The 26741-nt window shown below is 37.8% G+C and overlaps 1 protein-coding gene across 1 annotated transcript in view; it reads right to left on the bottom strand.

Moving 5' to 3' along the window:
• The window catches only part of LOC148951000 (glycerophosphocholine cholinephosphodiesterase ENPP6-like), a 155022-nt gene that overhangs the window by 91256 nt on the left and 37025 nt on the right, over positions 1-26741 (bottom strand). Inside the window, exon 2 of the mRNA XM_089090552.1 lies at positions 21829-21964. Coding sequence (XP_088946678.1) covers positions 21829-21962 — 134 coding nt within the window. The 5' untranslated portion in view covers positions 21963-21964. The remainder of the gene's footprint in view (positions 1-21828; positions 21965-26741) is intronic.

Genomic DNA, 26741 nt, shown 5'->3' with positions numbered 1-26741 from the left:
AAGGAACATTGAACATTTTTTCTGAGTTTGTGGGTTTTCCCAAGAAAATAGCTTGTCTTTAGCAAACTTAGCCATAGCTAGTTGAAACTCTGCATAAATATCTTCATTTTTAGTCTAATTGTGTAGGTACTACTGGAACATTGAACATTTTGTCTGATTTTGCGTGTTTTCTCAAGAAAATAGCTTGTCTTTAGTAAACTTAGCCATAGCTAGTTGAAACTCTGCATAAATATCTTCATTTTTAGTCTAATTGCGTAGGTACTAGAGGAACATTGATCATTTTTTCTTATTTTGTGTGTTTTCACAAGAAAATAGCTTGTCTTTAGCAAACTTAGCCATAGATAGGATGTGTGTGTGTGTGTGTGTGTGTGTGTGTGTATGTGTGTATGTATGTCTTTGTGTATGTATGTGTGTGTGTGTGTGTGGGGTTGTGTTTGTTTTTTTTTGTTTTATTGAGTGTTATTGTGTGTGTTTGTTTTTTTTTTGTTTTTTGTTTTTGTTTGTGAGTTGTTTTTTTTGGTAGAGTGTGGGTGGGTGAGTGGGTGTGGTTGTGTGTGTGTATGTAGGTGTAAGTTTTTGTGTGTGTGTAAGTTTTGGCGTGTGTGTGTAAGTTTTGGTGTGTGTGTGTGTGTGTGTAAGTTTTAGTGTGTGCGTGTAAGTTTTCGTGTGTGCGTGTAAGTTTTTGCGAGTGTGTGTAAGTTTTTGTGTGCATGTAAGTTTTTATGTGCATGTAAGTTTTCGTGTGCATATGTAGGTTTTTGTGTTTGTGTCTGTGTGTTTGTGTGTGTGTTTGTTTTTTTTTGTGTGTGTGTGTTTGTGTTTGTGTTTGTGTGTGTGTGTGTGATTTTGTGTGTTTGTGTAAGTTTGGGTGTGTGTGTGTGTGTCAGTTTTTGTGTGTGTGTGTAAGTTTTTGTGTGTGTGTGTGTGTGTATGTTTTTGTGTGTGTGTGTGTGTAAGTGTTTGTGTGTGTGTGTAAGTTTTTGTGTGTGTGTGTAAGTTTGTGTGTGTGTGTGTTTGTGTGTGTGTATGTTTTTTTGTGTGTGTTTGTGTTTGTGTGTGTGTAAGTTTTTGTGTGTGGGTGTAATTTTTTGTGTGTGTGTGTGTGTCAGTTTTTGTGTGTATAAGATTTTGTTTGTGTAAGTTTTGTCGTGTGTGTGTAAGTTTTAGTGTGTGTGTGTATAAGTTTTTGTGTGGATGTTAGTTTTCGTGTGTATGTTTTAGTTTGTTTTTGTGTGTGTGTGTGTGTGTAAGTTTTTGTGTGTGTGTGTAAGTTTTGGCGTGTGTGTGTAAGTTTTCGTGTGTGTGTGTGTAAGTTTTTGTGTGTGTGTGTAAGTTTTTGTGAGTGTGTATAAGTTTTTGTTTGTGTGTGTGTGTAAGTTTTTGTGTGTCTAAGCTATTGTGTGTGGTTATTTTTGTTGTTTGTTTGTTTGTATTTTTGTGTGTGTGTGTGTGTGTGTGTGTGTGTAAGTTTTTGTGTGTGTAAGTTTTTTGTGTGTGTGTGTGTGTAATTTTGTGTGTGTGTGTGTGTGTGTGTGTGTGTGTGTGTGTAAGTTTTTTTGTTTGTAATTTTTTGCGTGTGTGTTTAAGTTTTAGTGTGTGTGGATGTAAGTTTTGTGTGTGTGTGTGTGTGTGTGTAAGTTTTTTTGAGTGTGTGTGTGTGAGTTTTTGTGTTAATGTGTATGTTTTTGTTTTTGTGTGTGTGTGTGTGTGTGTGTGTGTGTAATATTTTGTTTGTGTTTTATTTTTTGAGTGTGTGTGTGTGTGAGTTTTTTTTGTGTTCATGTGTAAGTTTTTTTTTGTGTGGGTGTGTGTGTGTGTGTAAGTTTTTGTGTGTGTGTAAGTTTTGGCGTGTGTGTGTGTGAGTTTTCGTGTGTGTGTGTGTGTAAGTTTGTGTGTGTGTGTGTGTGTAAGTTTTTGTGTGCATTTAAGTTTTTGTGTGCATGTAAGTTTTCGTGTGCATGTGTAAGTTTTTGTGTGTGTGTGTGTGTGTAAGTTTGTGTGTGTGTGTGTGTGTGTAAGTTTTGGCGTGTGTGTGTAATTTTTAGTGTGTGTGTGTGTGTGTTAGTTTTATTGTGCATGTGTAAGTTTTTGTGTGTTTTAGTTTTGGGGTGTGTGTGTAAGTTTTTGTGTGTGTATGTGTAAGTTTTGTGTGTGTGTGTGTGTTTAAGTTTTTGTGCGTGTGTGTGTGAGTTTTTTTGTGTTCTTGTGTAAGTTTTTGTGTGTGTGTGTGTGTGTGTGTGTGTGTGTGTCTTTTTTTGTGTGTGTGTAAGTTTTTGAGTGTGTGTTTGAGTTTTCGTGTGTGTGTGTGTGTAAGTTTTGTGTGTGTGTGTGTGTGTGTATAAGTTTTTGTGTGCATTTAAGTTTTTGTGTGCATGTAAGTTTTCGTGTGCATGTGTAAGTTTTTGTGTGCTTCCCAAATCATAATTTTCTGAAAGGACACATACCTATGAAAGGCTAAGAAATCTAGCTTAGAAAAGTCGAAAATAGCAAATTAACCATCCCAAATCATAGGTTTCAGTCAACACACACCTACGAATGGCTATGAAATCCTGCTCAGAAAAGTCAAAAAATATCAGCCCACACACCCACAAATCATAGGTTTCAGACATCACACACCTACGAAAGACTAAGAAATCCGGTTATGAAAAGTCAGAAATAGCAAATTACATATCCCAAATCATAGGTTTCAGACAACACTCACCTATGAACGGCTAAGAAACCTAGCTCAGAAAAGTCAAAAATAGCAAACTAGTCATCCCAAACTATATGTTTCAGACAACAAACACCTATGAAAGGCTAAGAAATCCAGCTCAGAAAAGTCAAAAGTAGCAATCCACCCACCCCAAATCATAGGTTTCAGACACTACACACCTATGAAAGACTAAGAAATCCAACTCATAAAAGCCTGAAATAGCAACCCACACATCCCAAATCATAGGTTTCAGACACCACACACCTACGAAAGACTAAGAAATCCGGTTATGAAAAGTCGGAAATAGCAAATTACAAATCCCAAACTATTTGTTTCAGACAACATTCAGACTACTAAATACTAGAAAACCTTAGCTCAGAAAAGCCTGAAATAGCAAACTATACATCCCAAATCATAATGTTCTGACAACACATACCTATGAAAGGCTAAGAAACCTAGCTCAGAAAAATCGAAAATAGCAAACTACACATCCCAAATCATAGGTTTCAGACACTACACACCTATGAAAGACTAAGAAATCCAACTCAGAAAAGCCCGAAATAGTAATTTACATATCCCAAATCATAAGTTTCAGACAGCATTCACCTACGAAATACTAAGAAACCTTAGCTCAGAAAAGTCTGAAATAGCCAACTACTCATCCCAAACTCGAAGTTTCAGACAACAAACACCTATGAGTGACTAAGAATCCTAGCTCTGAAAAGTCCAAAAAGCAAACTACACCTCCCAAAGCATAATTTTCTGAAATGACACACATATGATAGGCTAAGAAATCTAGCTCAGAAAAGTCAAAAATAGCAAATTACCCATCCCAAATCATAGGTTTCAGTCAACACACACCTACGAATGACTAAGAAATCCAGCTCAGAAAAGTCAAAAAATAGCAGCCCACACATCCCAAATCATAGGTTTCAGACACTACACACCTACGAAAGACTAAGAAATCCGGTTATGAAAAGTTGGAAATAGCAAATTACATATCCCAAATCATAGGTTTCAGACAACACTCACCTATGAACGGCTAAAAAACCTAGCTCAGAAAAGTCAAAAATAGCAAACTAGTCATCCCAAACTATAGGTTTCAGACAACAAACACCTATGAAAGGCTAAGAAATCCAGCTCAGAAAAGTCAAAAGTAGCAAACAACACATCCCAAATCATAGGTTTCATACACCACACACCTATGAAAGACTAAGAAATCAAACTCAGAAAAGTCAAAAATAGCAAACTACATATCCCAAATCATCGGTTTCAGTCACCACACAACAAAGAAATACTAAGAAAACAAGATCAGAAAAGACAAACAAAGCAAAATATACATACCAAACTATTGGTTTCAGACAACATTCACCTACGAAATACTAGAAAACCTTAGCTCAGAAAAGCCTGAAATAGCAAACTATACATCCCAAATCATAATTTTCTGACAACGCATACCTATGAAAGGCTAAGAAATCCAGCTCAGAAAAGTCGAAAATAGCAAACTACACATCCCAAATCATAGGTTTCAGACACCACACACCTATGAAAGACTAAGAAATCCAACTCAGAAAAGTCAAAAATAGCAAACTACATATCCCAAATCATAAGTTTCACTCAACACACACCAACGAAAGGCTAAGAAACCTAGCTCATAAAAGCCTGAAATAGCAAACTAGTCATCCCAAACTATAGGTTTCAGACAACAAACACCTATGAAATACTAGGAAACCTTAGCTCAGAAAAGACTGAAGTAGCAAACTACACATCCCAAATCATAGGTTTCAGACAACACACATCAACGAAAGACGGGTGCTCGGGGAGAGCCTTTGAGGGTCTGTGGGTCCCTTGGGGGTCTGGGTGGGCCTTTGGGAGCTCGGGGGACCTTTGGGGACCGATTGGTCCTTTGGGAGCCCGGTGGACCTTTGGGGGCCGGGGGAGGGCCTTTGGGGGTCCGGGGGCCAGTTGGGAGCCTGGGGGACATTTGGGGACCGGTGGAGGGCCTTTGGGACCCTGTTGGTCTTTTGGGAACTCGATGGGCCTTTGGGGGGCCCGGGGATGGCCGTTGAGGGTCTGGGGTGGGCCTTTGGAGGGCGCCGGTGGCCCTTTGGGAGCTTGGGGGACCTTTGAGTGTCCGGGGGGGGGGGAGTTGGGGGCCTGGGGGACATTTGGGGACTGGTGGAGGGCCTTTGGGAGCTTGGGGGGCCTTTGAGGACCGGGGGCTTCCTTGGGGGTTGGGATAGGAGGATTGGAACCCTTTGGGGTTGGGTTAGAGGACCTCACAACACTGTTCAAATGAAACTTGTGTATTATAACGACCACACTCAAAACCTCTTCCAAAATCTCTTCAAAAATCTTCTTTTAAAATGTCTCTATCTGTTTCGCCGAAATAGTTCCATAACCTGTCTAAAACGGTTTCGCCCAAATAATCCCTAAACGCAAATTCAGCGTGTTCCTTTGTTATTGGCATCTCTGTGCTAACGCATTTCAAATTAATAGGAAACCTTCTCGCGCGCTAAAACAAGTCATCGCTAAGATGTTTCTTGCCTACTTGTTTCCATGGCCTGGGGTTATTAATATCCTTTGGAGTTCGACCAGTAGAACTGTTCCCGAGGCAAAGACATTAATGACTTGGATCTATTCCTGGAGCAGTACCTGTCAGACATTACTAAACTTTGCCCGGAAACAATTTGATTAATGACTGACAGCAAAGTGAGAAAAGTACTGTTTTTCTATTCACACTGACAAAAACCATGAAACATACATAAATTGCTTTTGACATCCATAAATGTGACAAAATTCCTGTTTTTTCATTCTCACTGAGAAAACCATAAAACAGACATGAAATGCTGTTGACATCCATAAATGTGACAATGTTCATGTTTTTCAAATTCTCACTGACAAAAACCATAAAACATCCATAATTTGATGTTGACATCCGAGAAAAATATCAAATAAATCGAACAACACATATATCCATCCATGAAAACAACCATAAATGTGACAAAATTCATGGTTTTTCAAGTGAGAAAATTCCTGTTTTTTCATTCTCACTGAGAAAACCATAAACCACGTGGTCCTGTCACGAGTCGGACCCCCCCTTCTACTTACGTAGTAATTTCTGTTCATTTTAAGTTTTAATGTTGCTCCTTACTTTCAATTGAAAAACTCTTTTTGTTAATTTTCTTATGGTTTTTTAAATACTGCCGGGAAACTCAGCTACCCCTCCGTACATAATTCAATTTTCCCACTATAAATTCCTCCATGTAAAGATACTCCCACGTACCCCCACCCCCCGACAGAAAATCCCCCGCGGAAAATATCCGTATACTTCCCAATAGCCAATGCTTTATGTAATCAATCGGCAAAGTTTATAGGTTACAGTCCTTCCCCTGGGAGCTGGGGAGGGGGGATCAATTCAATCTCAAAGACACATTTATTAGTTATTTCTACTTTTCTGGACAAAATGACTATCTAAAAATTTTGATCTGAAAACTTTGGGACAAAAGGACGTTGGGGGGGGGCTACCTACCCTCCAATATTTTGGTCACTTAAAAAGGCAATAGAACCTTTGGTTTCCGGTCGAATAAGCCCCCTACTGATCTTCTATGACCTCTGGTTCGATACGATCACCCTTGGGAAAAACAAACAAATAAACAAGCATCCGTAATCTTGCTTTTGGCAAAAAAAGGCATAATTCTACATTTTTGTATATAGGAGCTTGAAACCTCTACACCTGGGTTCTCTGATATGTTGAATCTGATGCTTTGCGTATCTTTAAGATCACTTCATGTCTTGGGGTGTTTTCTCCCTTTTTTCAAAAATTGGGCAAATTTTCTCGTGCTCGTAACTTTTGATGAGTAACATTAAACTTGATGAAGTTTATATGATTTGAATAAATATCAAAATTCTATTCTTCTGATGTATCTATTGTTATCAAGACTCTGTTTCTTTGAGTTTTGGTTACTATTGAGCCACATCGCTCCTTACTTACAGTTCGTTACCATGAACTGTTTGATTCCTTCTGTGAGATTGGTTTCTTTTGTACGGTGAGCTCAAATAAATTGTTATTATTATTATTAGTATTATTATTGTTATTGTTATTATTATTATTGACATTATTATTATTAGTATTGTATTTCGACAAAGTTTTAAAAATGAAGTCAGAGGAGGTGTATTAGATGTATGCTAAACACCTAAGATCGACAATTACGACCTGAAACAACACTTTTATATTTTTAAGCTTCCCCTCCAATCCCCTTGGAATTTGTATTGAAGGTTAACTGTCTATGGGTGACTACATTGGACTAATGTTCGTAAAAAAAAATATAGAAATGGTTTATTCAGTCTTTGCTAAATCTAATCTCCTTTTTAAAATGTCAAAAAAAAATTGTCCATCGCAAAGATATGCCAATTCTATAATTTTGCGCTACCGAAATTCAGATCAAAAGTGGCTGATTGAAAAAAATATAAAACCTGTGAGCCCTGCCTGGGTTATTTACAGTCTCTTGGAATAACAAAAACAAAATAGAAGTGTTCTTTTTAGGGCTGAATCAAGAAACTCGACTGAACTCGACTTGACCGCTACTTTAAACAAACAGTTCGGGGTAACGAAATGTAAGTAAGGAGCGACCCGGCTCAATAGTAACCGAAACTCTAATAAACGGAGATTTTGATACCAGTAGGTCCAACAAGAGAATTTGAATTTTATGCTGATTTCAAATATACAAGTTTCATCAAGTTTAGTCTTACCCATCAAGTTACGAGCCGGAGATTATTTGCCTTATTTTAGAAAAAAAGGAGGAGCACCCCCTAAAAGTCATTTAATGAAAATCACACCATCAAACTCAGCGTATCAGAGAACCCTATTGTAGAGGCTTCAAGCCCCTATCTACAAAAATGTGGTATTCTGTATTTTTTTGCCAGAAGAAAGATCGCAGATGCGTGGATATTTGTTTGTTTGTTTTTTTCTTCCCAGGGGTGATCGTATTGACGCGGTGGTGCTATAATATCGCAAGAGGGCTCATTCGAATAGAAATTAAAAGTTCTAGTGTCCTTTTTAAGTGACCAAAAAAATTAGAGGGCAATTAGGCCCCCTCCCACGCTCATTTTTTCCAAAAGCCACCTAATCAAAATTTTGGGATAGCCATTTTGTTCAGCATGGTCGAAAAATCTAGTAACTATGCCTTTGAGGATGACTTAATCTCCCAGAGTCCCCAGGGGAAGGGCTGCAAGTTTTGAACCTTGCCCATTGTTTGCATATAGTATTGGTTATTGAAAAGTATACAGACGTTTTCAGGGAGGATATTTTCTGTCAGGGGGAGAAGTTTACGTGGGAGGATTTTTCCATGGAGGAATTTTTCATGAGGGAAGAGAATTTTCCATGAAGAGGGTGCCAGATTCCCCAGAATCATTTAAAAAACGAGCAGGAATTACATAAAAAAACAAGTTTTTTTCAACTGAAAGTAAGGAGCAACATTAAAACTTAAAACGAATAGAAACTATTACGTATATGAGGGGGTTCACCCCTTCGTCAATACCTCGCTCTTTATGCTGAAGCTTTTTAGTACTTTCAAAAGAACTATTTATTCTGATTAAGCCCTTTGTGATTCAGGGTCCATTCTTAAAGAATTGGAACAAAATTTGAACTTTAGCGTAAAGAGCATGGTATTGACGAGGGGATGAACCTCATTATATACGTAAAAATTTATGTTTGCTTAAGTTTCATTGTTGCTCCTTACTTTCAGTTGAAAAAACTTGTTTTTTATTTAATTCCATAAAGGTGTTCTAACCACTCATTACACAACTGATTTGACTGGGTTCCGGTGATTTCCCCCGAGAAAATTCCCCCCGGAGATTTCTCCCCGGTAATTTCACCCCGTAGGAGATTCTTCCCCCCCCCCGGAAACCTCCTCCCGTAGGAGATCCCCCCTCCGGAAATTTCCCCGCGTAATCTGCTGCGGGGTTTCAAGCGTCTCGGTTGCTTTCCTTTTCATCTGGTTGCGGAGTTCCTGTACTTGAAAGCTAAATCGTTAGGAGCATGTGAATGTTCGTTCAAACGCCCGGCCAAAGCACCATCCTTCACCTTGATCTTTGCCTTGCACTCGCCTTGCCTTTCCTTCGTCTGTCGTCTCAACTCGCATTCTAAACTGACAACTCCAGCCGCCAAGTCTTTCTGTTTCGTATAAACAAACCCTTCGAAGTAGACCCCGAAGCCGTGCCGAAAAGTCGGCGGCGCGCCGCCGCAAACAAACAGGTGGCGCGCCGCCGAGCTTGCATCTGTGCACTGACGCCGCCGCTGATTCAATCGGCGGCGGCGTCACTAATACGCCGCCGTTTTTTTTTGGTTTTTTTTCTCTCTTTTTTGGTTATCGATATCGACCTCCGGGTTTCAACCATCATCCCGGCTAATCTGTTTCTTAAAGATAAATACTGCTCGCCATGTATATCGGTTCGTAGGAAGGAGAAGAAGAAATTTTTCTTGAAACAAAAATTCTACCTTCCACTTTAAAATTCTGTTCATTTTTCTTTCTGATTTTTCAGATGAAAAGAGGTAGGTAAAAGAGCATTAGGCAATTCAGGATGTTATCATAGGCAGCGCAATCGAGCTGCCTAAGTAAAGAACAATGTTGGCACAATGTTGTATTTATTTGTTTTTGGTTTTTTTTCATACCAGGGCAATGCGTATCGAAGGCGTTGTTGAAGAAACTTCAAAAATGGCTCATTCGATTGGAAATTGGCATGACTAATGCACCTTTTAATAGTCAACATGAATTGGAAGGCAGACACTATCCCTTTTGTGTCCATCGTTTCCTCTAAAATATCAAATAAAAATTTGGAAGCCGCTATGTTGCTCCGCGAACTGGATTATCAGAGAGACAAGATGTTTTTGAGAAGGTTACTCCCCCACGACCCTTAGGTTGTGGGAGAGTAACCTTTTCTTTTAGACCGGGGCACTTCATATCGAAGAAGTTGTTGTATGTATTGTGTATGTATTGTGTTGTGTAGAAGTTGTTCGTATGTATTTGATGAACAGGAGATGTTTGAACTTCAAACTTTGAAAGTTATACACACATTAGCCCAAATCATTAACAAGAAGGAAATGACTAAACAAGGGATTTTATAGGAACAATGTGATGTTAAACATAAACACAACATAGGTTTCCCTGGGTCAAGTGGCTAAAAATGAGAGTTCTACTTGGTCTGATCGACGGTGAACATAAACACTTTCCGCACGGCGCAACAAATTCCTGTTTTGTCATATTGTTCTTGTATGTTTTTCTAGCCATTTAAAAATCCTTACTAAAATCGAGGTTGAAGGTGCTTGGTTATGTGGATTTTTTTTTATTTTTTTTAATTAGAAAAATGGGAGCGCGGTGGCGCGCCTCCGGTCTAAAATCGGCGGCACGCCGCCAAAAAAATTTCGGCGTGCCTGGCGGCGCGGCGCCGCCGATATTAAATCACACATTTGCCGCCGTCATGTCAGCGTGGTGTGGCTTCGGGGACTACTTCGAAGGCAATCTTGTCAACTCCACGCGTTGATTTGAAATGTTCCATTATCTTACTAAACTTTACGTACTTCGGATGTGACACGAAAAAAATTAACCGACCCAGTATGGCACAGCTCGGGAGCATAAATAGCTTTCGAATGGTTTTATCCGGGGTGGTTAACTGTTATGCCATATTAATTATGGGATTTAATTAAAAAGATTAAGAGATTAAATTAAGAGATTTCAATTTCAGTCTCAAGGTCTCACGGACCTTGTGGAGCTAGGAGGGTCTGAATCTCCTTAACTTTCGAATGGAATAATCCGGGGTTGTTAACTGTTATGACGTATTAATTATAGGATTTAATTAAGAAGATTAAGAGATTAAATTAAGAGACTTCAATTTCAGTCTCAAGGTCTCACGGACCTTGTGGAGCTAGGAGGGTCGGAATCTCCTACAAGGGGAAATTTCCAGGGGGGAAATCTCCTACGGGGGAAGATTTCCAGGGGGAAATCTCCTACGGGGGAAGATTTCCAGGGGGAAATCTCCTACGGGGGGATATTTCTGGGGGGGAAATTTCCAACGGGGGAAATCTTCTACGGGGGGGGGGGGGGGATTTTGGGAGGGAAATTACCGGGGGAAAATCTCTGGGGGGTATTTTCTCGGGTGGGGGGAAATCTCCTAGACCCGATTTGACTTCAGCTAAATTGCTTCATCACAGCTGAATTAGTTTCAGAAAAAAACATTTGTATAGAAAAGAATATAAACAAAATAGAATGCTAATTATTAACAAATAAAAAAAAAATAGATTATTAACAAGACTTTAGACACAAAGTAAGGAGAGCTGTCAGAACTCGAAACGTGGTGTTATCCTCCAAAATAAGAGTGAAAATTCTGCTCCGTAAATCCCCCTCCATTTCTTAAAAGCACTCACAATGGTGAACAGTTAATAAAGAGCCTGGCTTTTGCTATGTATTTTGCCATGGACCACAAACTGGTGGTAACTAAGACATGAATTCAAAACGCTCAGTGGCTCACCCAGGTCAGGGTCAGGGCTCAGACCATCAATAAATTTGAAACAAAAGATAAAATGTATAACAAGACCTTGAATTAACCCTTTTCCATGCCTAAACTGACACAAATTTGAAGACCCTACCATTTTTCAAGAATTGAAATTGCAGCTGTCAAACCGATTCACAACACTCGAACCAGAGAGTCTGGATTTCTAAGAGCCAAGCATGGAGTATGACTGGGCTAAGTTCTGAGATTCTGTTAACAATGTCGCTGCGTCAGTTTTGGGCAATAAGAAACGGAAGAGGAGTGACTTGATGTTTCAAACAACAATTAACGTCACCTCTGAAAAACTAAAAGTCAATAATAATAAGTCAAAGAATTTAAGTAACTGCGGAACAGTGCTACCAAGCAACAAAAGAAGATAGATAGCAATACTGAAAACCATTGCTGACAATATACAAGCAGAAGCTCTATGCTTGGGATGCATAACAGAAAATTAAAATACAAGAGAGACTACTCGAGGTCAAAATAAACATCAGATATCAGCAACAAAATATGAAAGCTTAGATTAAGGCTCCTGTCCCTCACAAAAGTTCAACAAACTACTGAAATTTTAAAATGTCGCAAAGTGCCTAGGAAAGATAGCACAAAAATTGAATTTGTAAATGTCGGCTGCACAGAAGTGACTTCACAGCCATACCCCATCATCTACAAAGTGTGGAAATCAGAAATGTTCACAAGAAACTGGAAAAAATACTTGAAGCATCTGGGCTTATCAGTCGACATATATGGCAGCTTCAACATATGTGGCAGAAACATATATGGTAGATATTTAACTTAGAATAGCCTCAGGGGCAGTAGTTTTCCTCTAGCTGAGCAAAAGCTTGTCCAAAGACATCAAATGTACTTAACACCAAAATCTGAACATACACAGCAATGGTTTGACCAGTGTTGTTTTATAGAAGCAAGGCCACTGATGCTGTAGCACTTAGGGTCCTTAACCATGGATGCCTATGCCACATAACGCTTGCAATGTATGTAACAGTTGCAAAGTTTAAAGCTATTTATTAAAAGCTATTAGCGTAAAAAATTAAGCTTTTGATTTTAAAATTTAAACTTAAAAATTAAACTTTAGAAAAAGTGGAGAAATACCTACCGGTGGATTGATCTGGATGAAAATAAATAATGAAATTTGACATGCTAGAAAATTTAATCTTAACTTTGCAAGTACTTCTATTCAAAAACACGATACGTTGAAGAAGGTCAACAGGTTGTTGCCAAAGTTTCTGGTATTGTTTTTCCTTTCTTAATTCTTCCAACATGGGTTATTATGTCGAGCCAGTAGTTTTAGAACATCGAGTGGGACGTCATTTTAACTGAAGTCAAAATTTCTAGGGTTCTTTTTAAGTAGTGAAAAGATTGTCGCAACATAACGCTTATTTCTACCACTTTGTTTTATAAAGCATCTATTTTGCACCCATAAGGACCTAATGCCTGTAGAGTGAAAATCTGGAATCATCAATACCCTTCAAACTGTGAAAATATTATTTACACAGCCTTCCTCTATCAGAATCTGTATTGCCGTGCAGTGGCTGAAAGAGCAATCCAACATAACTTAGCTGCAAACTATCTACCTGGGAATGTTTCAGGGAAGACAAGGAGGAGAAAGATACGTCTCAAACCTCTAAAGTACACTTTAGGTATACCTTTTTCAGTTATTAGAGAGAGACCACTCAGGTCAAAACGGAGCAGCATGTCCATATTTTTTTAGATGAAAGCAAGGAAGGCTGCATTCCAAAGGGAATTCCGGTGGCATAAAGATAATTTGATAAAATTTGCTTCAGAAAAAGTTGATGATGATCAGCAGTCATTGTAGAGAACTTTAAAAAATAGGAAGAGAGCAGGTTCAAATAAAATCTCTCATAAGGCCCCAACAGAGAAAATGTGGGTGGACCATTTTTCAAATCTAATGTCTTTATCTAATGATAACCCTGAAGATGTCCGAGAGCTTGATGAACTTGTTTCTCGTCGGGATCCTCAGTTTTTTCTTACTAGTTATGATCTGAGTGTAGCTATGAAGAGTCTTAAAAATAAAAGTGCTCCGGACCATGATGGAATTTTTTCCAATCATCTGAAACTTGCCCCGGCTTCATTTCTTGCGAAGCTATGGTGTTTTTTTTAATCTGATTCTTTTGTCTGGGCAAGTGCCAACTTCTTTTAAAACAGGGATAATTACGCCGGTTCCAAAGCATGGAAAAAGCAAGTACCAGACATGCGATTCTTTTCGGCATATTACTAAGGGCTCTCAATTAAGTAAGATGTTTGAATTTAGTGTTAAATCTCTTTTTGTTTCGCTTGATTTCTGTTCGAATCAATTGGGGTTCACTAGGGGTACGGGTTGTGATCACGCACATACTACTTTTTTTCAAATTTTAAATTCTTCATGGCTTAGAGGAGACCCGTTATATTGTTTATTAATAGATATTAAAGGAGCTTTCGATAATCTTTCTCATGCATCTGCTCTACTTAGCTTACTAAAATATGGTTTACCACATAACCTGGTCAATGTTTTTCGTTCGTGGTATTCTGGACTTACTTCGCATTGCCTCGGGATCTATAATTTCTGATGATGAAGTAGTAGTTAGGAGGGTTAGACAGGGGGGGGGGGATATTATCGTCGTCTATTTTCAATTTGTGTCTAAAAGATTTTTTTGCTTCATTAAAAACCTCTCTGATTTACTTAGCAGTTGAAATTAGTTATTTGGCTTATGCTTATGACGTTATTTTACTTAGTCGGTCCAAGACTGTGTTGATTGAAAATTTTAAGATTCTAACGAATGAGTTGAACAAAAAAGGACTACAAATTAGCCTCGCGAAATGCCAGTATTTTGAGATTAGTGACCCTCTTGGCTCTCTGCCTCTTGATTGCGGTAGTGATCGGATTTTTCATGCTTTGGACTCGGTGATATATTTAGGTGTCCCATATTCTTTTGTAAAAGGACTATCACCTCTTTTAATAATAAGCCATCTGGAAGTTAAGATAAGAAAGACGTTTGGTTCCCTCATTCATCTGCGGGGTAATATGAGAAGGGATATATTAGCTAGACTGTATCAGTCAATGGCTCTACCTTTAATTAGCTTTCCAGTGGTGATTTTGAAAACTTTTCCATCTTCTACTTCTACTACGATGTGACAACAATGTTTTTTTTTCTTTCTTTCTTCGACAGGCCCTTCGTATCGAAGGAGTTGTCGTAGAAACTTCGAAAAGGGCTCATTCGATTGGAAATTGGAGTGGCTAGTGCCTTTGAAAGTGATTGGAGGGCAACTAGCCCCTCCCCTCACGGCTATCCCTCATTGAATTGAAGTTATCACGTATTTTGGGCAATAGGTTGCATAGGTTGCGTCAAGACTGGGCTGGGTAATTGTAGACAGAGAAAAGCCAAGATAGATAGTCCAAGTAATTGAGAGGCAAATGTTTAAACGGCTGGGGCACGGGTAAATGGCAGGAGTATTAATGACTCTCTTATTGGACACATACTTGTCAGGTTAGTTTTATAGAAGGCGTTGTCGTAGAAACTTCAAAACAGGCTCAATCGATTTGAAATTAAAGAGCTAGTGCCCTTTTTAATAGTCGAAAGTGATTGGAGTGTAACTAGCCCCCCGCCCCCCCACGCCCATCATTTCCCCAAACACATCCAATCAAAATTTTGAGATAGCAATTTTGTTTTGTTTTTTTCCAGAGGCACTTCATATGGAAGGGGTCGTCGTAGAAACTTCAAAGGGGGCTCATTCGATTGGAAATCGAGATTTCTAGTGCCCTTTTTAATAGTCGAAAATGATTGGAGGGCAACTAGCCCCCCCACCCCACGCCCCTCATTCCCCCAAACACATCCAATCAAAAATTTGAGATATCCATTTTGTTAACCGTAATTGATTTCCAGATTGAAAATATGTTTTTGAGGAGGTTACTCTCCCAGAGCTCTCAGGGCAAGGGTTTTAAGTTATGCCCTTGGTATATATAAGGTTTTTATAGAAGGTGTTGTTGTAGAAACTTCAAAACGGTCTCATTTGATTGGAAATTAAAGGGCTAGTGCCCTATTTAATAGTCGAAAGTGATTGGAGTGTACCTAGCCCCCCTCCCCCCCATGCCCATCATTTCCCTCAACACATCTAATAAAAATTTTGAGATAGCCATTTTGTTCAGCGTAGTTGATTTCCACATAGAAAATATTTTTTTGAGGAGGACACTCCCCCACAACCCTCAACGCAAGGGTTTTAAGTTATGCCCTGAGGGTAAATAAGGTTTTTATAGAAAGCATTGTCGTAGAAACTTCAAAAAAGGCTCATTCGATTTGAATTTCAAAGGGCTAGTGCCCTTTTTAATAGTTAAAAGCGATTGGAGGGCAACTAGCGACCCCCCCGCCCATCCGTCCCCCAAACACATCCAATCAAAATTTTGAGATAGCCATTTTGTTTAGCGTAGTTGATTTCCAGATAGAAAATATGTTTTTGAGGAGGACACTCCCCCACAACCCACGGGGCAAGGGTTTTAAGCTATGCCCTGAGGGCATATAAGGTTTTTATAGAAGGCGTTGTCGTAGAAACTTCAAGATACTCATTTGATTGGAAATTCAAAGGGCTAGTGTCCTTTTTAATAGTCGAAAGTGATTGGAGGACAACTAGCCCCCCCCACGCCCATCATTCCCCCAAACACATCCAATCAAAATTTTGAGATAGCCATTTTGTTCAGCGTAGTTGATTTCCAGATAGAAAATATTTTTTTAAGGAGGTCACTCCCCCACAACCCTCGCGGCACGGATTTTAAGTTATGCCATGGGGGCATATAAGGTTTTTATAGAAGGTGTTGTCGTAGAAACTTCAAAAAAGGCTCATTCGATTGCAAATTCAAAGGGCTAGTGTGCTTTTAATAGTCGAAAGTTATTAGAGGGTAACTAGCCCCCCCCCCCCACCCCACGCCGATCATTCCCCCAAACACATCCAATAAAAATTTTGAGATATCAATTTTGTTGAACGTAGTTATAAGTTCTGGAAACTAGGTCTTTGAGGATGACAACCCCCTCACAGCCCTCAGGACAAGGATTGTAAGTTATGCCCTGGGGGAATATAAAGTTTTTATAGAGAGCGTTGTCGTAGAAACTTCAAAAAGGGCTCATTCGATTAGAAATTGAAATGGCTTGTGCCCTTTTTAATAGTCGAAAGTAATTGGAAGGCAACTAACACCCCTTCCACGCCCACCATTTTCCAAAACACATCCAATCAAAATTTTGAGATAGCCATTTTGTTCCACGCAGTTAAAGTTCAGGAAATTATACCTTTGAGCAGGACACTCCCCCCACAGTCTTCAGAGCAAGGGTTATAAGTTATGTAACTGGGGGCATTTAAGTTTTTATTGAAATCTTTCTCGTAGAAACTTGAAAAAGGGCTCATTCATTAGAAATTCAAAGGTCTAGTGTGCTTTTTAATAGTCAGAAGTGATTTGAGGGCAACTAGCCCGCCTCTATCGCCCACCTTTTCCCCAAACACTTCCAATCAAAATTTTTAGATAGCCATTTTGTTCAGTGTTGTGGATTTCCAGATAGAAATTATGTTTTTGAGGAGGACACTCCCCCACAGTTCTCAGGGCAAGGGTTGTAAGTTATACCCTTGGGGCATCTAAGGTTTTTACTGACCGCGTCGTCGTAGAAACTTCAAAACGGGTTCATTCGATTGGAAATTGATATGGCTTATGCCCTTTTTAATAGTCGAAAGTGATTGGAAGGCAACTAACACCCCTTCCACACCCACCATTTCCCCAAACATATCCAATCAAAACTTTTGATAGCCATTTTGTTCCACAAAGTTTAAATTTCAGGAAATTATAACTTTTACCAGGACACCCCCCCCCCCCCAGTGTCTTCAGGGCAAGGGTTATATATTATACTCTCGGGGCCAATAAGGTTTGTATTGAAATCTTTGTCGTAGAAACTTGAAAAAGGGCTCATTCGATTGGAAATTCAAAGAGCTAGTGCTCTTTTTAATGGTCAAACGTTATTTAGGGGTAACTAGACCCCCTCTCACGCCCTCATGGCAAGGGTTTCTCTCACAACCCTCATGGCAAGGGTTTTAAGTTATGCCCTGGGAGCATGTAAGGTTTTTAGTGAAAGCGATGTTGTAAAAACATCCAAAAGAGCTCATTCCAATGAAAATTGAAAGGGCTAGTGCCCTTTTAATAGTCGAAAGTTATTGAAGGGCAATTAACCCCCCTCTCACGCTCACCATTTCCCCAAACACATCCAATCAAAATTTTGAGATATCCATTTTGTTCAACGTAGTCGAAAGTTCTGGAAAGTAGGTCTTTTAGGATGATAACCCCATCAGAGCTTTCAGTGGAAGGGTTGTAAGTTATGCGCTGAGGACACATAAGGTTTATATAGAAAGTTGTTTTAGAAATTTCAAAAGGGGCTCATTTGATTGGAAATTGAAATTGCCCTTTTTAATAGTTGTAAGTAATTAGCCCCCCTCTCACGCCCTCCATTTCCCCAAACACATTCAATAAAAGTTTAGAGATAGTCATTTTTTGAACGCAGTGGAAAGTTCTGAAAATTAGACATTTGAGGATGAAAAACCCCCAAGAGCGCCCAGGGCAAAGGTTGTAAGTTATGCCCTGGGGGCATATAAGGTTTTTAATGATAGAGTTGTGGTAAAAACTTCAAATGCGGCTCATTCAATTGGAAATTGAGAGGGCTACTGCCCTATTAATAGTTGAAAGGGATTGGACGGTAACTAACCCCTGTCTCACGCCCACCATTCCCCCAAACACATCCGATCAAAATTTTCAGATAGCCATTTTGTTCAACGTAGTAGAAAGTTCTGAAAATTAGGTCTGTGAGGATGACAACCCCCAATCCCCAGCCCTCAGGGCGAGGATTGTAAGTTATCCCCTAGGGGCGTATAAGGTTTTTATTGAAATCGTTGTCTTAGAAACTTCAAAAGGGCTCATTTGATTGGAGATTGAAAGGGCTAGTGCCTTTTTAATAGTTGAAAGTGATTGGAGAAAGACTAACGCCCCTCTCGCGCCCACCATTTTCCCAGACACATCCAATCAAAATTTTGAGATACCCATTTTGTTTGACGTAGTTGAAAGTTCTGGAAATTAGGCCTTAGAGGATGACAACCACCCTCACAGTCCTTAGTGTAAGAGTTGTAATTTATGCACTGGGGGCGTATAAGGTGTTTATAGGAAAAGTAGTCGTAGAAACTCAAAAAGGGCTCATTCGATTGGAAATCGAAAGGATTAATGTCCTTTTTAATAGTCAAAAGGGACTGGAAGTCTTGAAATTTTTATAGTAAGGATTCATGTTGGTAAAATGTATTATTTTGTTGTTGTTGTTGTTGTTGTTGTTTAGACCTGGGTACTTCGTTACGAAGGACTTGTCGAAGGTAATTCCAAAAGTCCTCATTCAACTGAAAATACAAGGGGCTGAAGCCCTTTTTAATAGTCGAAAGTGATTGGAGGGAAACTAATCCCCCTCCCACGCCCAGCTTCCCATTTGACTTTATGTTTAAAAACTAAATGTTGCCATAAGATTAAATCAAAATTCACTGTGGTAATTCTAATTCCCAATAAGGCATCTCAGCAGTATCCCAAGAACGACTGAGGGTATTATGTTCAAACTTTTGGGGCTGCTTCTGCTCTTAAAATTTAAGCAAATCAAAATAGCGTAAGTGTATCCAAGCTATCAAAAAAAGTAAATAAATTTTTTTGCGAATGGTATCAAGTTTTCCATTTCAGGTTAACTAGAGGAGTTTTGAAACTAATTTAAACACTACTATCTGTGTCAAGACTATTAAGAGGGTGTATGTTGTTAAAAATCGCTGAAAATTTTTCTCCAGCATACAAATAGCAGGCCAAACTATAATATTCTTAAAAAAACGAAAAGATTTAAAGTATTATTTTCTTTTTCTCTGAAAAGACTATGTCAATATAAAACGAGAAATTAATTAAAAAAACTTTTTCCACAAAATAAGTTTTTCAATGAAAATTAAAGAACTCCATTAAACAAAAAATGAGCAAAAATAAAATCAAATAATCTACCAAGCGTGAAATTACCTCAAATCAGCATCGATAAATAAATGTAACCCAAAACGAACAGAAATTAAAATAAATAACCGAGTCAAACTCAAAACGAGCAGAAATTAACATAAGTTGGGCGCAAAACCCCTATGCCTTCCCTAGGCCAGAACAAAATTTGCACTTTACTGAAAAAATACAAATGAATGTGCATTGTCAGTTTAATATAAACATGCTGATATTTAGTAATCAAAATGTTAATATTATTTTATTTATTAAAGTTATAAATGTAAAAAATTTTATATTTTTTCAGTGAAGGGCAAATTTTATTCTGGCCTTGGGAAGGCATAGGGGTTTTGAGCCCAAATTATGTTTATGTCTGCTCGTTTTGAGTTTGACTCGGTTAGTTTGATTTAGTGTATATTCAAATGTTATAATATACACTTGATGCTCTATACAAAAAGTTATTTAAAAATTATCTTACAAAATATTTTGAAAAACCCATAGACATTAACACAGAATCGGTCACTAAAAGACCTTTGAGGCTAGCTGCCAAAAAGGTTGAATTAGCAGGAAGAAGGTGTTTTTATACTATTTTATTTTCACTTCAACGAATCGCCTTATATTACCTCACTTTTTATCAGTCCTGGTTGAACTTCGCGGAAGTAAGGATGCTGGGACTATTTTGAAAGATTTTGCTTTTTTGTTTCATTGGTCGCATATTATAGTGAGTCTGTCTTACGAAAAGAATTCCCTATTGTTCTTCTTGTTTTGTTGTTTCAGATCAATCTTATCTATAGTCGTTTTTCTGAAGTGTACAAGACAAAAGCATCCCACATTTTGTTGCCTAGTCATACTAAAGAAATTGATTCCAACGTCATAAGCCCACATGACACCAACTGCAACGTCGATTTTAAGAAGTTGGACTGTGGGAGTAAAGTGGAAGTAACTTTTCCCAAAGAGGATGTGTCTCTCTCTGATGCATTTAAATTAAAAAGAGGGCGTAGGAAACTTTTGATCGTGCTCTGTGATGAGATGAGAGCATTTTTTCAACTCCAATTATTCATCGGTAAGAAACTTCGATAGGCTTCATCCACGCTATACTATGGGAGTAGAGTAAAATCAGCCAAACCTGGCACCACTTCTGGCTCAGTTTTCCGAATATAATGATTGACAATGATCTGGAAGATATTTTTCAAGAGTTGAAGATATTACCCTTTTGCTCTGAGCTTGGTACTTCGATTGACTCAGATCCAGCCGTTTTTTGGACTTGGGTTTACAGGCAAACGGATATTAATGGGTCAAAGTGTGTTCCTCTGCTCGGTCGTTTCACTTTAAGCCTACTTGTTCTACCACACGCTTCCACTGTTGCTGAGCGAACTTACCCAGCTGTCAATCTGAACAAACCAGCATTAGAAATAATTTCGGTTTCACCACCTTGAACGGGCTTCTCAGTGCAAAACGGGCCGTCTCAAAGAATTGGACACCACCCTTGAAAACGGTTCTGCATCCAAAGTGGAAAAACTTTGGAAGGGGATATGAAAAAGCTGCGCTGCAAGAAGAAACAACAGAAAAATTGACCAACTAGCAAAAATGTTCCTCTTTTTTTTAATGTTACAGTTTTGTTACCTTTGTACGGTTCAACCTAATTTCTTGTGCAATATAGTCGAAATACTTCTGTTAAATTAATTTAGTTCTGATTAATAGAATTGACCAAGAATTTATGTAGGATAACCAGTGAATTGTGTGGTGAGCGCGTAACTCGCCGGTGGGTAGCCTAGTCCGTGGACCCATGGGAATCGTTGGTGTTAGCCATTTTCATGGCGTGATTGCTGATATGTTTTGTTTGTAGCTTCTGGCACTCATTACTTATCCTATAGGTGGATTATAAGTTCTTGACACTACGTTATTGGGCGTCTTACTTTATCCATTATTCCCCTTAATGCCCAAAATTGCAAAAGAAAGGATTAACCCCAACAATCAGATTCGAGAACGCTTTCAGAAATTTTACTGAAACCTTCTTCTAAAATGCTTTTAGCGGTTTGGGTCTGCTATTTTGTCAAGCTGAGAAGTTCTATAAAAGCATTTTTCATATTTCAAGCTATGAGGTTACTACTGCTTTGGGTTTATATTTCCTGCTCTTGCCCTAGAACATTTTCTCAGTTTTCTGCGAAATCAATTAAACATAACTACCTGCTAGAGTCGCAAAGTGACGCGAGCGGCGAATTTTTACCTACTGTTCAGATGGCACAAATTAATCTCTTATGGTGCAACTTCGGTCGGAAAACTGGTACAATTTATCTCAAATTGTTGGCAACGCTGATGCTGAGAGTAGATAATTTGACCAAAGCGAACCAACAAACCATGCTATGTAATGGTTGAACTGGACTATTTTGTCTTCCACCGACTAAGATTATTTGGTAACGATACTAAAGCCATATGCAGTATAGTCTTTTTTTTCAGTCAACAATTGTTAAGCACACATTTCTTCTTAGGATAACATAGAGGCTATATGTTAACATTAATCTTTTTAACGATTGGAAATTTAAACAAACATTCTTACCCATCTAAAAGAAAAACGATCAGCTTCTGTTTCTCCTCACTGTTTTCAACGTGTTCATGATGTGAAGGTAAGACAATCCCTCCTGTTGCGAGACTTATGTAACAACAAATCAAAAGAAAAGAGACACTTCTCATGTCTGAAAAAGTAGAAATGATACTTTCAGAGATGTACACATAGCAGGAACACATTTGAAAATAAAATCTTTTTGTGTATTAAACAGGAATAATTCATGCAGTCATTGTCTGAGAAACTGTAATTTCGTAAGACTTGCACAAAAAAAACAATACTTTTTCGTGTTCGCCTCTTTGATAAAGTGCCTTCATGGTTGAAACGGTGTTTAGAAAAGAATGACGACAATATTGTCCCTACTTCATTTTGGTTAAATAGGCCTATCATGCTGTTTTAATTAAGTTCAGTAAGAATTCAAATTTGATTTTTTTTTTTTTTTTTTTTTTTTTTAGCGGATTGCATTTAGCTTATTAAATAGGCAATTTTACATTATTATGTTAAGTAGCTTAAGTTACGCAATGGCAGTATGAAATAGCTTTTATCCCGACTGCCAAAAAATTGCAGAATAATTTTGGAACAGCCGATTTAGCAAGAAACAAAACAACATATAACATGATAAATCTACTGCCCTCCCACCTTCGTTATTCCTGACGTGTAGAAGCCCACCTACGTTTACATTAAAGTATAGAGGAGGCATGATCACTATGGAATAAATCGTAAATTGACATTAATTTTATAAGCGAGATTTGGACCTTTTATTTAAAGGATTAGAGTAAAATTTTCAGTAACTAGGCAATGCTTTCTAATGTTTGAAAAGGTTCGTCTTGAAAAGAGTTTTTGTTTGAATACCCACGAATAATATTGAGAAATGTAGAATGCATGTTCTGATAAAAAAAAATTGCATATATTGTGCTATAACTTAGCCAAAAAATGTTATCAATTAATTTAACTTAAGATGGAAGACCGAGAGGTATGTATCAGCCACTACAGCTAAAGCACAGAAATCACGATCAAGCTGGAATAACTTCAACAGACACATTAAGACAATAATCCAGGAACAATAGTCCAAAATTATGAGAAATAGCCCGAATAAATTTCTATTCTTATGAGAATTTGAGTGGAACGACAGAACTAGCTCTAAGAGAAAAGTTATGGCTGCTTAATGAACATCTACATCGAAGCAATGAAATGCGGTACTTATTTGTTATAGCGACCACACTCAAGTTCTTGATCTAAGAAAAACTGGTTTCTCTGTCTGCATTCAGAGATAATTAGGTTAGTCTCAGTGAGGTAGACTACTATGCAGGCATGTTTTAATCACATATTTAATATTAGGTTAGGTATTTAATATAATGCGTTCTGGGCGGCCTGCTCTCCATAGTTCTCTGTAGTAGTTTCCATAATTTTGTTCCTAGCGTGCTATATTTTCATCATATTTTGGTATATTTCATTAGGGTTAACCTAACTTCATTTCTTTGGTGTGGTCGATATATCTAAAATTCAATTTACTGAATAGCTCCGCACCCAAAAGACTCGGGAGAAAACCCCAGGAGCCAAAGCCGAACAAGAAGTTGCTGGGATAGCATTATGATGCTCCAGTCGGATAGCACATCCTTTACTCTAGCGAAGCAGGATTGGGTGCATTGTCCTAATTTATCAGCATTGGTCATAATCTTGTAAACACTGACTTCTATACCATCAAACTATCTCTTAAATCGTGGAGCAGCTCGAAAGACTGTTGATTTTGATGGTATTTAAGTCTGTCCCATTCAATGTCGAACTTCCAGTACGTTGACCCTTATTGACGACCTTTTTGTCGTCAAAATAGACGTCAAAGTTTTTGTAGTTAAGATTGTTTACAATTTTGTCGTCAATGTCTTCCTATGCAGCTCAAAGTGCTAGTTTCAGTCATGATTATGTCCTATTGCATCACCTAGGATATACTAGCTCATATTTGTTTTGTTGAAGTTGCTATTTGATGACACCACTCTTGTCTATCAATTGCTGCGTTTCCACTTTCGACTTAAGCTCTAAACAAACTCTCAAAAATAACAGAGCAATACTACCACCCCCTTGAAGAAGTAGCATTGAATTTTCATTAACGTGGGATGGTATGGAAAACCACCCGGCTATCTCTTTCATGTTATTTTTAGCTTGTATGGCAACAACGGGCGTAAGAAGCATTGGTTTTGGTCTAGATGTATTGTCCTGATCTCACACTAAAATCTGGGTTTCCTACTTTTTTTTACTGGGATTTCTAAATTAATATTTTTCATGCAAATTCTATTTCAATTTGTGTAAGAAAACGGTACATATAAGTTTAATAGTTTTAGCACAGACTTGTAAAGGGTTTTGAAAAGGACAATTTGAGTTTTAAGTTTTCTTGTCCAATTAAAATAAAAAAGAGGTTTTCATTGATTTTTTTCCTATTACAATTTTTTACCATAAATTTTACATTGGTACTTATAATATCAGTTTATATTATTAGCTTCACATTGATTGCCTAAATTCCACCAGATTTTTTTGTCAAACAGTTCGTGGTAACGAACTGTAAGTAAGGAGCGACCCGGCTCAATGGTAACCGAAACTCTAAAAAACAGGATTTTGATACCAATAGATACATCAAAAGAATCAGATTTTAATTCTGATTTCAAATATATAAGTTTCATTAAGTTGAATCTTACCCATCAAAAGTTACGTGCCTGAGAAAATTTGGCTTATTTTCGAAAAAAGGGGGAAAAACCCCCTAAAAGTGATAGAACCTTAATGTAAATTACACCATCATATTGAGCGTATTAGAGAACCCTAATGTAGAGGTTTCAAGCTCCTATCTACAAAAATGTGGAATTTTCAATTTTTTGCCAGAAGAAAGATCACGGATGCGGGTGTCTGTGGGTGTGTCTTTTTTTTTTTTTTTCCTCAGGGCTGATCGTATCGACCCAGTGGTCCTAGAATATCGTTGGAGGGCTCATTGGAATGGAAATTAAAAGTTCTAGTGCCCTTTTTAAGTGACCAACAAAAATGGAGGGCAACTAGGCCCCCTCCCACGCTCATTTTTTCCTCAAAGTCATCCGATCAAAATTTTGAGATAGCCATTTTGTTCAGCATGGTCGAAAATATGATAAAAATGTCTTTTAGGATGACTTGATCCCCCAAGGTCCCCAGGGGGAGGGCTGAAAGTTATGAACTTTACTCAATGTTAACATATAGTATTGGTTATTGGGAAGTATACAGACTTTTTCAGAGGAGATTTTTTCTGGTAGGTGGGGGAAGGCGCGGGGCGAGGGCTATAGGGAAGGATCTGGCCATGAAGGAAGTGGCCAGGGGGAACGGGACAGGGCAATGAAGGGGGCAACGGATTTTCGAGCATTATTAAAGAAAAAGATCAGGAATTAAATAAAAAAAAAACAAGTTTTTCAACTGATCAACTGATTGTGATTAAGAGGTCATTTTTAAAGAACTGGAAAAAAATTCAAACTATAGTTTAAAGAGCAGGGTATTGACTAGGGGGCGAACCCCCTAATATACGTGTTAAAAATTTATGAATATAGAAGTTCGTTACGTAAGTTAATTCTAAGTTACGTATATTTATTACTAATAAAAACGTTCGTATATAAAATTAAACAAGTTTCGAGACAGCCATTTAACCAAATATAATATGCAAATTTTGTTTTAATTATTCATGTACGGTGAGCCAAAATCAAAACCTGCATTAATTCAAAAACGTTCAAAAATTAAATAAAAAAAACAAGTTTATTTAACTGAAAGTAAGGAACGACGTTAAAACTTAAAACGAACAGAAATTATTCCGTATATGAAAGGGGCTGTCCCCTCCTCAACGCCTCGCTCTTTACGCTAAAGTTTGACTTTCTCACAACTCTATTTTTTTAAACAATAAAAAAACTTTAGCGTAAAGAGCGAGACATTGAGGAGGGGACAGCCCCCTTCATATACGGAATAATTTCTGTTCGTTTTAAGTTTTAACGTCGTTCCTTACTTTCAGTTAAAAAAATTAGTTTTTTTTATTTAATTGCACCTAGGAACGTAATGAGTAAACCGTGTCCAAACTGGCTTGTTTTTGCTCATCCAATTGCTACTTATAATTGTCAACTGGGTCGCGGAAACACAACAAGAAAATAAGAAAATGTGTTAGTCGCAGAATTGTCATTGTAATATAACAAAATTATGTTTTAAAGCGTTTCCATCTTTATGAAAATTAAAAACTGGCAACACATAACTACAAAACACAAAATTGGTCTGGATTTATTTTTGAAGCGTAAATATTTGCAAGTCTATTTTTGTCACTGACGTTTTTATTTAATTCCAGACTTGAAATCCGTCAAAAATTCTCTCTATTACCTTTTATGTAATTGTTATAGAAGCGCGAGAATAATTTTTAAAAATAGTGTTGATTTAGCTCATGGAAACACGATTGTAACTAAATGTCTTTCACTAGGATTGTGCACCATTTTTTCTCTTATTTTGGTTAAACTTTTCCACCGAGTATACGGTATTTTTCCTTCAACCTCTGTTGTTTCCATTGTTTTGCTAATTTTTATCCTTCTGTTGTCTTAAAAATCTGAAAATGAAAGCTACTGGTGTCCTGAGCTTTTGTTTAAAACAATTCTTACTTCAAAACCACCTCTTTCAAAAATTATATTGTTTTAAAAATTATTGTGCTTTAAAACTCATACGTTGTTACGATGGACTGTCAATGAGATTTTTGTAAGTCGGTTAAATTTCTGCTTTAGAAAATTGACTAAAAACTGTAATAAAATGCTGCATATTGCTTCGCTGAAGCTGAAAAAACACTTAATAATTGTAGTTCTAAGAAGAAAAATAAAGAACAGCCTATTTTCAATCTTGGGTGTTTATTTCTCCTCTAAAGCTTTAACGATGTTATA

This window comes from Artemia sp. Qi Xiang Cuo, chromosome 6, assembly GCF_049724085.1.
Source record: "Artemia sp. Qi Xiang Cuo chromosome 6, ASM4972408v1, whole genome shotgun sequence".
NCBI classification, from domain to species: Eukaryota; Metazoa; Arthropoda; class Branchiopoda; order Anostraca; family Artemiidae; genus Artemia; species Artemia sp. Qi Xiang Cuo.
The sequence above is the reverse complement of the archived record's forward strand: the minus strand, read 5'-3'. Positions and strand labels throughout refer to the sequence as shown.